The sequence below is a fragment of the Chrysochloris asiatica genome, unplaced genomic scaffold (genome assembly GCF_000296735.1).
Source record: "Chrysochloris asiatica unplaced genomic scaffold, ChrAsi1.0 scaffold00062, whole genome shotgun sequence".
Classification (NCBI taxonomy): Eukaryota; Metazoa; Chordata; class Mammalia; order Afrosoricida; family Chrysochloridae; genus Chrysochloris; species Chrysochloris asiatica.
Window position 1 is genome coordinate 931544 of NW_006408580.1, and position 15396 is coordinate 946939.

Consider the following 15396-nt stretch of genomic DNA (forward strand, 5'->3'; position numbering starts at 1 on the left):
TTAAATCTCACAAGGCAAAAGAAACTTAACATCTCTAAGTATCCCCATACATGAGGGCAAGTCCCACTTCGTACCTCTCACAAATCATTGCACCCTTCCCCCAGTCATCTCTTCCATTCATGTTTTGTTTTCCATTCATGTGGTTTTCACGCTTTGCTAGACACCAATGATTCCAACTTAAAGCTCCAATCTCTGGGTCCACTCCTGAATTTAATTCAAATATTAAAGGATACCCCTACTTATACTCCATGATCCCAAATCTACACTCCACTCATATTCCCACTCTACTGGCCTTCCTCATGGTGTCCTGGTAAGATAATGTGGTCATACTAGGTCTCTCTGCCTCATGCCCTCATCTTCCACTCCCACCCCCTGGTTCTCCTGGACCCTCCAAGTACCTTTCAAACAAATAGCCTCTCTACACTCACCTACCTCCACCCTTGTATTTCTGAGTAAGTCTAATTCCTTTCTCTGCCTGACCATCAGCATTACTCAGATAGCTTTATCCATGGTCATGCAGTGTCCTTTGCCCACTTCCGTGCTCTCCTAAAAGAAGGGGCCAGGTATTAATTCTCCAAAGTCCCAGGAATCACCCCTGCACAAGAGCCCTCCCTCCACCCTGTAGGGATTCGCAATCAGGCTTTTTACTTTAGGCTTTTAATATTTCATACAGCGATTATGGTGCATTCAGGAACCCAACCCCCCAAACCCCACTAGGAGGGCCCCCGCCCCTGCCCTCCCACTCCATCTGAGGGGCCCCAGGGTTTAGGGTAGAGGAAGGGGAAGTAACCACCTATCTGGGGAATGACCCCGGAAACTGCCCCTGCCCTGCCTCATACTTCCCAAGGGCTAGGGGGTAATGCCTGGGCACACCCCCCATGTGCCCATCCCTGTTTGTACACATATGCACTATGGCTCCTTTCTGAGTTGGTTAGTTCCCGGCAGGGCCCCTACTCAACAGCACCAAGTGGGATGGGGGCACAGGAGAGCGGGGTTGGGGAGACCCTGAGAAGGAAGGCGGCCCCAGCTACGGGACTGGAGGAGGAAAAGAGCGGCCCTCCCCCCCCCCCCCCCCCCCCCCCCCCCCCCAACCTCATCCATCTCCCAGTCTCCGGTAGTTCCCAGGTCCCTTAGCAGCTGGGGGTGGCAGGCAGGGGTATAAAAAGGCGAGTGGCCAAGGCATGCTTTCCCTTAGCCAACCCCAGGGTCTGGTGATAGACAGGATTCTGGACAGGGGTTATGTCCCTGCCTTTGCAAGGCTGGGAGAGGGGATTCATTGCACAAAATACTGTGGGAGGGCCCACACATAGGGAGTGGGGTCCAACCAGTCTGTATAGAGATATTGCATTTAAAAAAATGAAAACCTCATTCAAAATAATTAAAAAACAATGAATGAAACAAACAAAAGAGGCCCACACAACATGAGGCAGGTGGGGCAGGCAGGAAGGCAGGCAGGGGAAGCCTCAGACCCAGGGTATCACCACCATCTTGTCTGAGTCCAGATCCCCAGCCTGGGCTAGCTCCAGACCCCTGGCTGTCCGTGGGGTAGTGGTCTTGGGGGAAGATATGGTGGGGAGGGGAGCAGGCCTGGCCTCAGTGTGGGAGGCTGGCACGGCCATGCTGTCCGCTGACAACTGCCGATTCAGAGAGAGAGAGAGAAAGAGACAGACAGACAGACAGACCAAGTAAAGGAGCCATGAGAGCTTTGTTAGCACCCAGTAGACAGGCCAATGGGTGGGCTGACAGGCCAATGGGTGGGATGTTGGGGCAGACAGCAGGGGACATGTGGGCAGGCGAGCATGGGTCAGGCAGGTAGGCAGGCAGCAAGCAGAGGGGATGCAGTTGGGGGCTGCCCTGCGAGGGGTGTGGCATCCCTCCAGCCGCTGCCTGTTGGGGCCTGGGTCTGTGGCTTAGTACTCGGCTTAGAATTCGGTGTCCACCACACGAAAAGCTGGCCTGCCTGCAGGGGAAAGCAGAGCGGGCGGCTGTTGGTGGGCAAGCAGGTAAGCGGGCAAGGTGTAGGGAGGAGGGTTAGAAGCTATATATACTACCTGAGTCAGGCATTGACGAAGACCTAAGGCTGGCCTCCATTTGTAGCTGGATTTCCTTTAGTGCAAATATGGAAGTAGCTATGGGTAGAAGGGAGACAAATATGCAGAATGATCCATAGGGCAATCCAAGACCACTCCCCATATGGCCTCATTGGGGGAGTGTGTGTCAAATCCACACACAAACCAGATGCAACTAAGATAATGGAATGTAGACTATTATATCACACCAATAAACTGTTAATTTTGTCAAGTGTGATAATGGCACTGCAATTATCATCTGCTAAACTGGGGTAGGAACTCTGGTAGTGTAGTGGTTATGAATCGGGCTGCTAACCTCAAGGGCAGCAGTTTGAAACTACCAGCTGTTCTGCAGGAGAAAGATGAGGCTTTCTGCTCCTGTAAAGATTTAGTCACTATGAATGGGAACTGACTCCATGGTACTTAACAACAAATTGGGTAATGAATAGTGTTTGAAATTTGATTTTCATTAATCTAGTGGAGAAACAGGGAAGTGGTACTTTTATTTTAAAATAATAGTATTGTTTTTTTAAAAAAATCTTTTGGACACACATGCTAGAAGTATTTAATGTATATGGGATCTGATTTTAAAAAATCAGAGGGAATACATAGATAAAATCACATTAGCCAAAAGCTGATGACTGTAGAAGTAACAGATACTTGAGAATGATTACTATTTTGTCTTCATACAAGGAAGCTTCAAAGTTTGTGGAGAAATGGAATTGAAGGAAAATGAAAATTTCCCACGAACTCTCTTTAAGTACCATGTTGTTTTTAAGTGCCATTGAGTCAGTTCCGACTCATAGCAACCCTGTATAGGGTTTCCAAGGAGCAGCTGGTGGGTTTGAACTGGCGACTTTGTGGTTCACAGTCCAGTGCTAATCCTACAGTGCCACACCAGGAGTCCCTGAAGCCCCCTAGCAAATATATAAATATTTTAAAGTTTTAAAAGCCAGATATAAAAAACATGTATTTTTCAAAGAAACACCAACTTTAAAAAAGGTAAAGTGATATTGCATCTATTTTCCTGTATGCTTAAAATGTTCATTAAAAATGTAATATTAAAAAAAAAACCCAGCAACTTTTTGTAATAAACACAACTTCAACACATAAAATCTTGGCTCAGTGGTTAAAAGTGCTTGGTTGCTAACCGCAAGGGCAGCCATTCAAACCCATTAACCGCTTTGTGGGAAAAAGGTGTGGCAGTCTGTTTACAGAAGTGATACCACCTCAGAAGCCCTGTGGGGCAGTTCTCCTCTAACTATTTATAGAGTCTCGATGGGTCCAAGTCGGTCCGAGTTGACTCCATGGCAGTGGGCTGGGTTTGGTTTTGGTACTCCATTAGAGATGGCATAGCCAGAGTACCATACAACCTGCTCAGCTGTCCACAGTGGTTCAGTAGCCCCAGAAACCCCCCAACCAGCCAGTCCACACCTCAGCCACACTCACTGTCAGGAAGTTTATGGATCCGCTCCCCCAGACTGAGGAAGAATGGATGTTTCATGGCGTCCTCTGCGGAGATCCGATTGCGACCCTCAAACTGACAGAGGGTTGGGGGAATATTGGTACCTCCAACAAGATGGCCTCTTTTCTTTCCCACCCTTGCCCATATCTGAAGCTCCCAGACCCCCCAAGGCTAGCCCAGGAAAGTGGTCCCACCTGCAGCAGCTTGGTGAGGAGATCGGACCCATCACTGTCAAGTCTATAACAAGGACAAGGGGACCTGCTTCAAATTGAGTTTTGGCATTCTGGCCCCTAATGCACACCTGCCCACCCACCAGTCTCACCGGGGTGCATGGCTCAAAAGGGCCTCGGCTCGATACTTGGGGTAGTTGTATGTCTTGAACTCCTCATTGGACAGAATACCTGGCCACGTCTCCTCAGTTGGGGTTCCTAGCAAGGTAGAAGAATCACCCTAAGCATCTCATAGGTCCTCCCTGGCAGGCTCACATAGCTCCCAGGTCTCGTCCCCTCTCACCCAGGATGCGGAAGATGAAGTGCAGCTGTTCTTCCACTGTAGAGCCTGGGAAGAGGGGCCGGCCCGTGGCCATCTCATAGAAGATGCAGCCCACACCCCTGGGTGGGAGGGCACAGTGAGCAGCAAGGCAGTTGATTCGTTGGCCATTATGACCATCCCACCACCCCCTTTACTACGTGGTCTTTGCCACACTTCCACCTGTCCTTACCACATGTCAATCTGAGTGGAATAATCTGTGGACCCCAACAGGATGTCAGGGGGTCGGTACCACAATGTCACCACCTCGTTGGAGTACGTCTTTGTTGGGATTGACTTGGCCCGGGCCAGGCCTGGGAAGTGAAGAGAAGGAGCATCCTAAGCAAAGTCTGGGAGAGATTGCAGTTTGACTTGAAGGCAACCTAAGCAAAATCTGGGTAGGCTGGGTATAGATGATCCTCAAAAAGATCTGAAGACAGGTAAGTAAACAAAAAATGAGGTTGGGAAAGGGGAATGTTAAGGGGGTCAAAGGGGAGAAGGACTGTGGCAGCAAGGGGTCTTAGAGAAAGGGAATGAGACTAGATGGTTTTAAGGAAGGGGAGGCCAGATATACCAAAGTCAGCCAGTTTGAGCTCTCCCTTCTCATTGATGAGCAGGTTCTGGGGCTTGAGGTCTCGGTGTAGCACCTTCTGCCGGTGGCAGTAGGCCAGGCCACGGAGCAGCTGGAACAGGAACAGCTGGAGACCCAGGAATAACAGGAGAAAGAAGTCAAGAAGTATCCGACAGTTTGACCCCCAGCCAGCACTGTTCACACTTTCCAAGCACACACTGAGCTCAGAACCTTGTTACAGAAATGAAAACAGGATCCCAACACCCTCCAAGAACTCCCAGTAAAATACCCAAATGGGAAAAGTCCGTTTCTGACAGAATTTGGGGGTAGACTATGTGAGTGGAATCTCCCTTGTGCCCCTGCATCCTGCCCCACCACCCACTTTCACGTTGTGCATGTTGATGACGTTCCCGCAATCATCCAAGTACTGCTTCAGGTCCTTGTCCTGCAAAAAAAGGAGGCAGTGAAGGAAAACAAGCTCCCTGGCTCCTGGCCATCACCTCACCTCCCCATAGCGCCACCCAACCTTACCAGGTACTCAAAGACAAGGGTGAGGGACTTCTCTGTGTGGATGATGTCATGTAGCGTGACGATGTTGGCGTGTTTGAGGTCCTTGAGCAGGGACACTGCAGGAAACATGGGGATGAGACCAACAGAGAGTCAGGACCACATCCTCAGGATAGAGGTTGAGGAAAGAGACCAGACAGGGATGAGCCCAGGGTTTCCTTCCCCCATAAAGTTTGGGGTAATATCTTGCAGTCACTGGCTCTAATCCACTGTATGCCAAGAAGATGGTGGTGGTTGTTGTGTGCCAGCGAGTCAGTTCCGACTCACAGCGACCCCGTATACGGATTCTGAGGCTATAAATCTTTGTGGAAGCATAAAGTCTCACCTTTCTCCCATGGAGCTCAAACCACGGACCTTGTGGTTCACAGTCCAGTTTGTTATCCTACAGAGCCACTGTGCTCCCCATGCCAGGAAGGTGTGTCCTCATAATTCCAGATTTGGTAACTAAGGCTCAGAGGAACCTGGAATTGCAATCTCAGGCTTATCATATGACACTAGTTTCACAACCTTTTCTGGGCTGCATCACTGTGTGAAATTGAGTCTGTACACTTGATTTCTATGCAATTCAGATTCATTCCACATATTTTCTACCTAGAAACTTGGGTCAAATAAATTGGTGTCCAATTCATCTAACTTTTCTCCAGACAGGAGAGGATTCTTGGCAACCCTGGAGTCTTGCCTAGATATATGAGTGATAAGCACTTTCTCTACTGGGCTGGAGAGCAGCAGGAAGTCACAGAACTATCAATTCCTGTTCTCACCATAGGACATGTATGTGTGTCATGGAGGGAGTCCAGGAAGCTGGGGCAGACGGTGGGAGGGTCTGTACCTTCCCGGATGGCAGTGCAGGGTGCCCCCTCTTCGTGCTCCAGTCTGATCTCCTTGAGTGCCACAAGGTTGTCTGTGAGCTTGCTTTTGCCTTTGTAGACAGTGGCATAGGTGCCCTAGGATATAAGTCAAAGAGCCAATAGGAGGAGTTTATGAGGCTGCAGGGAGTTCGCCCTGACCCTCATCCCCCATCACAGTCCTCTTGGTTGTCCCTCACCTCGCCCAGCTTGTCCAGTTTGATGTAAGTCTCCAACTTCCCAAAGCCAATCTCGGACTGTGGGGTAAAGGAGGCAGACTGAAACAGGCTCAAGGGAGAAAACTGGTGTAGGAAGCAGGAATGGAAGAAGAGAAGCTCACCAGACTGACACGACGGAGGCGGCGGCTGAGTGGCTTATCAAAGATGGGACTGTTGAGGGTCAGCTTCTCAAGGTAGCCCTCAGGCAGCCTGATGTCAGCTGGTAGTGACAGGCGCTTGTTGATATCCTCGTAGACAAAATGGGGGGGGGACAATTATTAGCCCCATCCTCTGAGGTCCAACCCCTTCTCAGCCCCTTCCAGTACATGGGCAGGGGGTCAGTACCTCAGTGGAGATCTTGCGTGGGGGATGATTGCGCATGCGCACCCTCACTGGTGACTGCACCTCATCTGATGATGTAGCCGAAGCCTGGTCACTTTCTCCATCAGACCCTATCTTCAAGTCCTCATGCACAATCTCTGGTGCGGGAGAGAAAGGAAGGGGAGGGCCAGTCAGGTGGCACTAGGAACCCCAGGACACCCCACCCCCACATTCCCTCACCACACATGTGCATGCACATGGCCCCAGATCAGCCTGGAGTCCCTCAGGGAAAGGGTGGCAGGGCCCAAGAACGGCTTGCACAAGTGCAGAACAGGGTGAATGGGGTGTGGGGGGTGGACCAATAGTCACCTAGTGAAGCACCCCATTCCAGGGGCAAGCAGAGATTGCAGCTGGCCCGAGGCCAGTGGGCAGGTGGTAGTAGAGGCAGCCAAGGGACCTGAGGAAGCAGGCCCAGGGCAGGTAGGTCCATGGGGGGCCATCACAGAGTACAGAAGGGAAGAGGGAGGCTTGGAGCAGCTGCTGCAGGCAGGGCATGCCTGGGTACCAAGCCAAGTAAAGGGGTACAGGTAGACAGAGAATGGCAAGGAATGGAGAGAAGAGCATACATGGGGAACAAGGAAGGGGAAGAAAATAGAGAAAGGAAAATAACACAGATCTAAGAGAAACATGTTGTGTGCCATCGATTCTCACTTTAGCATACAGCCCTACAGGACAGTACAACAGTACAGGAAGAACCCTGGTGGTACAGTGGGTAAGCTCTCGGCTGCTAACAAATACGTTTTTTAAATTTGTTTGCTGGAAGGCAGCACCTGGGAACCAGCCTGGACAGTCGGGGAGAGAAAATAGTTAGTATCCTCACCTTGTGCAGCGCTGAGTAGGCCCCGTCCAGAGCGAGGTTCCCCAGGGACAGCATGTGTGGGGACCTCTCCAGGATCACTGCCACCACCACCACCACTCTCATCCAGGCCTATCTGCTCAGGGGCACCATTGGCCTTGTCTACACCTCGGCCCCCTCGGAGTGTCATCGACAGCTGCCGTTTGATCTTCTTCATCCGATCCATGGCGACCTGAGCAGAAGGTGTGGATAGGAATGGTTCCTACATTTTCATCTGCTAAACTATCTGCCAACCTTGCGGTTCAAACCCACGTTGAAATCCAATGCATTACCCTGCGGTGCCACACCAGGACTCCCAAATCCATGGTAATTTGGTGGGAGGTATTGCTATGAACCCGAGTCAGTACCTACCCAACCTTTGTAGACCCCTGGAACCTCTCAGGATTCTTACACAGCATGCGCAGGGACACTTTTCAGTGCCTGCTCACCCATGGGCAGCCCCTTGGCACCCTATTCCTAAGTAGCCCACCTGTGTATTCAGGTTTGAGTGGCTGGCTGATGGCAAGGGTCCACCCAATGGGGTGTTGGTCTCTACACTGTAGGAGCAAAGAGCTCCACAGCAAGCATTCTTAGGTGGATCCAGCAGTGGTGGATCCAGCCAAGGGTGGGGCAAGGGGCTCATCAGGCTCAGAACCACTGACATGGCCCTGGGCACACCCATAAAATGGCATGTTCTGCTGGGATCATATCACCCCTGACTGTCGAGGCAGAATTCTCCCACAGCCACAGGGGCCAGGCCCCAGAAACCATCAGCACAGTGACTAGTGGACCATTCCACTGGTCTATCAGGTTGGAGGGAGGAAGTAAGGGGGAAGTCCTACCTAGACACAACCACTGGGTGAAGCTACGGCAGGTGGTTTCAATGCATACTAGCTATCTTCAGGACTTGCTGGAAATACTCAGACTGGGACTCAGAGGGTCCCACTCAGTTTTACAATCCAAGCCATGCCACACTTTTCTCCTTTTATCACCCAAAATAAACAACCCAATGTGGCCTAAAAGGTTCCATCTCAACAGCCTGTTTTATCCCACCTTCCCCTTTATCATTCTCAGTTGCTGTTCAGCACAGTCCCAACTCAGGGCTTTTGCACTGGCTGTCCCCTGGGCCTCAAAATACTTTCTCTGAGATATCCAAATAGCTTCTTGTCTCAACTCACCCCTTCAAGACTATTGTACAAATACCACCAAAGGTCTCCAAGAACAACATATTTTAAATCTCCACCATCCTTAAGTTCTCCTCTCCTTGCTTTTTTCCCTAACTCATTAGAATTTCTGACTCATAGCAGTCCTAACAGGACAGACCACAGCTGCCCCAGAAGGTTCCCTAGGCTACTTTCTTTACAGGGAAGAGTCCTGGTGGGACAGCAGCGCTCAACTGCTAACAAAAAGATTGGCAGTTTGAACCCACCAGCTCACTCTGTGGGAGAAAGATGTAGCACTCTGCTTCTGTAAAAATTGACAGCCTGTGTTGTTGTTGTTAAGTGCAGTCAAGTTGGTTCTGACCCATAGCAACCCCATATAGGGTTTCCAAGGAGCGGCTGGTAAACTTGAATTTCCGACCTTGCGGTTCAAACCGACTTTGCAGTCCAGCGCATTAACCCAAAGCGCCACACCAGGACAGAATCCTTAAGTAGGAACCAACTCAATGGCAAAGGTTTGGTTTGGGCAATCTTTATGGGAACAGATTACCAGATGTCTCCTGCAGAATGGCTGATGGGTGCAAACCTTTCAGTTAGCAGGTTCGACCTTTCAGTTAGCAGCCAAACACTTAACTGCTGTTCCACCAGGGCTACTTAGAAATGATAAGATCTACCTATTTGTTTCTTTTCTGTTTACTACCCGTCTTCTCCCCACCATTACTAGAAGATCAGCTCCACAAGGACAGAGATTTCTGTTTAGGTCATGGCTATATCCTGAGAACCTAGCATTGTTGTTAAGTGCTGTCGAGCTGGTTCCGACTCATAGTGACCCTGTATAGGGTGTCCAGGGAGTGACTGGTGAGCTTGAATCACCAACCTTGCAGTTCAAACCAACTCTACAATCCAGCGCACATTAACCCGCAGCACTACACCAGGACTCCTAGAATAGTGACTGCCAAAGTAGATGCTCGAGAAGTACTTATGGCAAAAATGAATGAAATCAGGAGGCTGAGGGCCTAGGACCAATTTCCACCAAGGTGGTGAGTACCTGCTATTTATGAACAGCCCAGACAAGACAATCAGGAGGAGGATGACCTAGAATGGAGCTACCCAAAAGGTTTACACCAGCCTTCCTCTGCTTCCTCCTGGGCTCTGAGCCAGTGGGGGAGGGAAAAGATCTGGCCTAGGAACCATCTGGACTCACTGCAGGAACTATGATGGCCCTAAGCCCAATGAAGTAGAGATAGATAGGAGATTGAAGATGAGGTTGGGGCTGGAGTCAATGAGAGAAGTGGGTCATCTGTTAGCTGAAAATCAGGTGCTTAACTTAGCATCCTGCCTAGCTGACCTCACTTCTTCCAGGAGGTGTAGAGAAGTCAACCTAACAGCAAGATCTCAAATAAAAAGGATGAGGTCCAGCCATAAACTCAATATAACAGAAAATCCTGACCCAGAAGGTAGACACACTGGGCCTGAGGCTGAGGAAGGTAAAGCACAACCAACCCCCGCAATGACTGTCTTGTGTTCCCATATGGAATGGATACCCAGATACTTTGATGTTGCGGTGGGGACAGGACTGCAAATAGAGCTGAAAGGAGGACAGAGAGGGCCGTCTGAGGAACCATGAGTCCACTGGAAATCCCAGGGGCTAAACATGTTCTAGAGTTCAGTCTTACGGGATTTTAGTAAAATGAAGTATAAAAATCTGTGTATCGTAACATCCCCAGGAGGGGGTCCCAGGCAGGCCCTTGTAAACAGACATTTAAACATTTATATGCAACGAAACTTTCAAATATTATCCTTCGGTTTTCTTAGTTTAGATTTTGGACTAGAGTAGAAGGGAGAAAGAAACTGAACACACAACTTCACAAACACACAGGCACGGATCCTTCCTCACCCTCTACCTACCACCACCACCCACCCATTGCAGGACACAAATTCACCCTTAGACTATTCATACTCAAGGACACCTGCCACCTCATACCACACAGACCAATAAGGACATAATCATCACTCCCATAAACACATCATCCCCACCCTATCCTGAACCCCCTCCTCTACCCAGTACACACTAGATTCTCAGTGTCTAGCTTCCTTCAGCGTACACTGGACCCTCAAAGAGGCCTCACAAGGACTTTAACGTTTATCCATGTCATAACTCGTACCCAGGATTTCCTCATCAGCATACAAAGTCCCAACAGATGACAATAAACTCTCTCAGCATGGGGGAAGGGACGTTTATCACCACAAACTTGCGCCCTCATGGCCAGTTTACCTGTTAAGTTTTCGACAGCACTGACCCCCATTATCACAAGCTAATTCCCCTCTATGGCTGATTCACATGAACACTCATTGAACACAGCTCTACTCCCCTTAGCATGCCCAGGATAGCCAAACCTCCTTGCCCCTGGTTCTCCATAGCACTGACCTCCATTAACACAGTATTCTCCCCCAAAACACTAACCTGAATTAACATACACTGGGGACCCTCTACAGCTGACCCATATTAGCACTCACTGGACCTTCAGATGGCCCTGAAACCCATTAACACAAAGTGAACCTTGCAGAACCCTGACCCATTTTTTGCACACTCATATCCCTCCACAGCTATGATCAACATTACCACACATTCTGGTCCTCTCTCTACTCTGTACCCTCCATCAGCACAAGCTAGTCTATCACTCCACTCTGACCCCTACCAGCATACATAGGACCTCACACAGCGCTGCCTCTCTGTTGACACACTCTTGAATCCTTACTCAGTCCTTTCCCCCAAGGACACACAAGCACTATAATCATCAACCCCCATTAGTACACACAGGTCTTCATTCAGTATTGACCCCCATTAGCATCCACTTCAGCCCTCCATGGCTCTAATATACGTTAGCACACCTGGACCTTCACATATTCTTGTCCTTTATTCCTATCTGTTGTTGTTGTTAGGTGCCATCGAGTCGGTACCGACTCATAGCGACCTTATGCACAGCAGAACAAAACACTGCCCGATCCTGGGCCAACCTCACTACTGTTGCCACGCTTGAATCCATCCATGCTGCCACTTGGCTAATCCATCTCGTTGGGGGGTCTTCCTCTTTTTCTCTGACCTGCCACCTTACCAAACATGATATCCTTCCTATTTGTTACAGTCCCCCAAAACTCTCGGGTCCCTGATTCCCATTATTACACACTAGATTCCCTCCCCAGCTCTGTCCCCACGTTAGCAATCCCTGGAAAGTCAGTACACTCCAGTCCCCCAAGGACACTAACATACACTTTCCTAAACACTGTTCTGATGTTTATCAGCATACTCCAGAGATAACAAGACTGAGCCTTCCCCCATTGGCACACCTTGAAACATCTCCATGGTTTTAAACCTACATAAGCAGTCACTGGAGTCCTGGTGTGGCTCTGTGGGTTAATGCGCCAGACTGCAAAGCCATCTGAACTGCAAGGTCAGTGGTTCAAGTTCACCAGCTGCTCTTCGGAAACCCTATACAGGGTCGCTATGGGTTGGGATCGACTCGACAGCACTTAACAACAACAAAGCAGTCACTGGAGTCCTGGTGTGGCGCTGTAGGTTAATGCCCTGGTCTGCAAAGTTGGTTGGAACCATAAGGCCGACGGGTTCAAGCTCACCAGCTGCTCCTCGGAAACCCTATATAGGGGTCGCTACGGGTCAGAACTGACCCAATGGCACTTAACAGCAATAAGTAGTCACTAGAATTCCTGGTGTGGCACTGTAGGATAAGCACTGGACTACGAACCACAAAGTTAGCAGTTCAAACCCATCAGCTACTCTTGGAAACTCTGTACAGGGGTGCTTTGGGTGGGAATCAACTAGAAGGCACCTAACAACACCAGAACCACATATATGGGTTTTACCCTGTCCTTTTTACTAGTATGCCTTGGAGCCTCCCATTCTCTGTCCTCACGGACACAGACATACAGATCTCATACCATCCTGACCTTTGTTACATTGAACCTCATCCAATTTTAAGATGCAAATAAATCACATACACCCCTCTTACCTATCAGCATGGGCTTAGATCTTCCACCGCCCTACCCCTGCACACATCTGCCCCTGTATACTCCTGGGGTCTCTCCACCATCTGCCCCCATTAGCACATAGTGGACCTCATAGGCAGTCTCTTATGACCACATGCACACACCCCCACTACTGCTACGGACCCTCATCAGCACAGCTCAGTCCCCAATGGACAAGTACACTGTATTACCACCATCCTGACGTGCCTTACCACAGGGCCTCAGCACTGATCCTGCCAGCACACCTGATACTTCCACCATCCTATCCCCCATTGGACAGTCTTGGTGTAGCGCTGTGGGTTAACGCACCAGACTGCAAAGCTGTTTGAACTGCAAGGTCGGTGGTTCAAGTTCACCAGCGGCTCCTGGGAAACCCTATACAGGGTTGCTATGGGTCGGAAACGACTGGACGGCACTTCACAACATCCCTGATTAGCATACACAGGGCTGCTCCACAGTTACAGCCTCCTTTAGCGTACCTCGGCACACCCCCTCCCCAGCCCTGCTAAGTGCAGTCGGTTCCGACTCATAACGCGGGTTTCTGAGGAGTTGCCGGAGGATTTGAAATGCCAACCTTGCGGTCTGCAGTCCAATGCTTAACCTACAGCGCCACATCAGGACTCCCTATATATCCTGGGGATCCTCGAATACCTTGCTTCCCCATTTGCACATAGTGGGCCTCCGACCTCTACACAGTTCAGGCCTCCCCCCATATTAGCAACCTCCAGTCTTCCAGCACTCGGCCACCTATTTCCACAATCCTTCAATCACCCTGCTCCCCATTAGCACCCACAGCACATCCCATCCCCAACTCCCAGACCCGACCCAGGGCGGGGCCAAGGTCAGGGAGGCCCCGAATGACACCCCCTCCGTCCCTGGTGCACTCTGGGAAATTCGCTAGGGGAGGGGGCACACACGCGAGCCAGGCAGGCCAGAACCCCCAGGCACCGCCCAGGTTCAGATAGGTTCTGTAGGAGCGGCAGCCCCCATCCCACGACTAGAGTACGCGCTCACCGGCGGGGGCGCGCGTGCAACCTCAGAGCCTCGGGGCCGGCGCGGCGGCGCCTGGGGCGGCGGCCCGGGATGAGGCCGCACGACCTCCTTCTCCTCCTGTTCGCCGCAGGCGCCCGTCCCAGTAGTCTTCGGCCATGGCTGCTGGGTCCGGGCCGCCGCCGGCTGAGGAGGAGGAGGCGGCGGCGGCGGTGGCTGAGGCGGAGGCGGCGTCCCGCTCAGCCGGCCATAATCTCGGCTTCTGCGGGCAATGCCCCCGGGCTGGCTGGCGCCGGCTGGATTCCAACTACTCAAGGTTCGTGGGTCAGACCCAAATGCTCCCGGAGACGCGACGGATCCCAGGGCCGAACAGCCAGCGGCCCAACTACCGCGCGCGCTTCGCGCTTCGCGCATGCGCACGCACGCGCTGAACCGGGAGCTGTGGGAAGGCGGGGACTCACCTCGTACTGTATGTACCAAAAGACGCTTCCGCAGCGGGAGGGGGCGCGGCCATTGCGCGCCCACCACGGAACGTGGCGTCGGCTCTGGAACAGCGCCAGGAAGAAGAGTAGGAGTTGTCTAACACGCAATTCCGATTTTGCCAGAAGTTTGGTAGCGCCAAAGTAAGCAGCAGCCAGTAATCAGGAGTGCCAGTCACCACTCGCTCCCTTTACACGGTTTCAATTGGTACATCCTCATGGTAGCAAACGGGACTGGCCACTTTTGTAATGAGGAAGACGATGGATGAGGTAGACAATTCTAGCCCCTCAAGGTATCTCAGAAGGCAGGAATTTTAAAGGTTCGCGAGAAGATGACTTTTCTGGGAGAGGCAGCCTGGAGAATCATTGGCCTTTGCCACCTTTGATAGGACAGGGCCTAGCCCCGCCCAGCTGTCTCCCTCCCAGTTCATTCCCACTGTGAACGTGTACGGCCCCGCCCTTTGAGGGTGCCACCCAGCCAATCGGGTTTGTTCCACGGGAGAGGCGGAGCAAAATGAAGGGCGTGGCTGGGTTGAAGAGGCGTGATTTCCTAGTCTCCCTCCTTTTTGTTCTGAGCAGCCCTATTAGCCTAATATCCCGCAAGGTGATTGGTAAAAGAGCATTAAATCAGGATTCGTCCCGCCTCTAACCCTTCTTTCTCTCCTAGCTGGGGCTGTAGAATGAAGCTAAGAAGAAAGGCGGACCTTTAGACGGGCGTGCTCCGTTACTGCGCATGCTTGGTGAAGGGCCCTTTTTCTGCCTCAAAAGAGCCTCAAAAGCTTTCTTGCCCATCGGAGCCCCGCCCACGGCAACCCCACCTCCGCGGTTTTCTATGTATTCTTTAATAATTGGGTGCCTGTTTGTGCCAGGTACTGCCAGGGTCACCTAATACTTTATTCCTCTCTAGAAAACTCACACTAAATCCGGCCCAAATAGCGACAGTCTTCGGAACATCCCTACACTGCACAATCCAAAACCATCCTCTTCTCTTCTGGACTTCCTTTTATGGCAGCCTTAGTAACACCAGGTTAGGATTTTCAGTAAGACTCACACTGGTGGTGCTGGTGGTGGTGGTGATTGTGTGCCGTCGAGTTGGTTCTAACTCATAACAACCCTGTATAGAATTTCTGGTAAATTTTTACTGGAGCAGAAAAACATCTTTCTCCCAGGGAGACTGCTGACTTTACAATTAGCAGACCAGCTCTTAATCCACTAAACTACCAAGGCTCTTTAAGGTTCACACT

At 50.9% G+C, this 15396-nt stretch overlaps 1 protein-coding gene across 3 annotated transcripts; it reads right to left on the minus strand.

The window, feature by feature from the left end:
- Window positions 1-1688: 1688 nt before the first annotated feature.
- On the minus strand, window positions 1689-14575 carry CDK16 (cyclin-dependent kinase 16). 3 transcript variants are annotated; one of them, XM_006864226.1, is made up of 16 exons: window positions 14135-14575; window positions 7465-7672; window positions 6609-6742; window positions 6386-6511; window positions 6246-6302; window positions 6030-6144; window positions 5165-5259; window positions 5016-5078; window positions 4637-4760; window positions 4256-4376; window positions 4048-4145; window positions 3857-3962; window positions 3729-3771; window positions 3519-3609; window positions 2052-2129; window positions 1689-1960 (listed from the first exon to the last, which is right to left on the minus strand). In XM_006864226.1, exons 2-16 carry the CDS (start codon window positions 7664-7666, stop codon window positions 1923-1925), a joined length of 1491 nt encoding a protein of 496 aa, XP_006864288.1. In that variant the 5' UTR covers window positions 7667-7672; window positions 14135-14575; the 3' UTR covers window positions 1689-1922. The 3 variants fall into 3 exon arrangements, with proteins under 3 accessions (XP_006864288.1, XP_006864287.1, XP_006864289.1); XM_006864225.1 differs by lacking the exon at window positions 14135-14575 and adding an exon at window positions 13698-14038; XM_006864227.1 differs by lacking the exon at window positions 14135-14575 and adding an exon at window positions 7970-8005.
- Window positions 14576-15396: the final 821 nt, after the last annotated feature.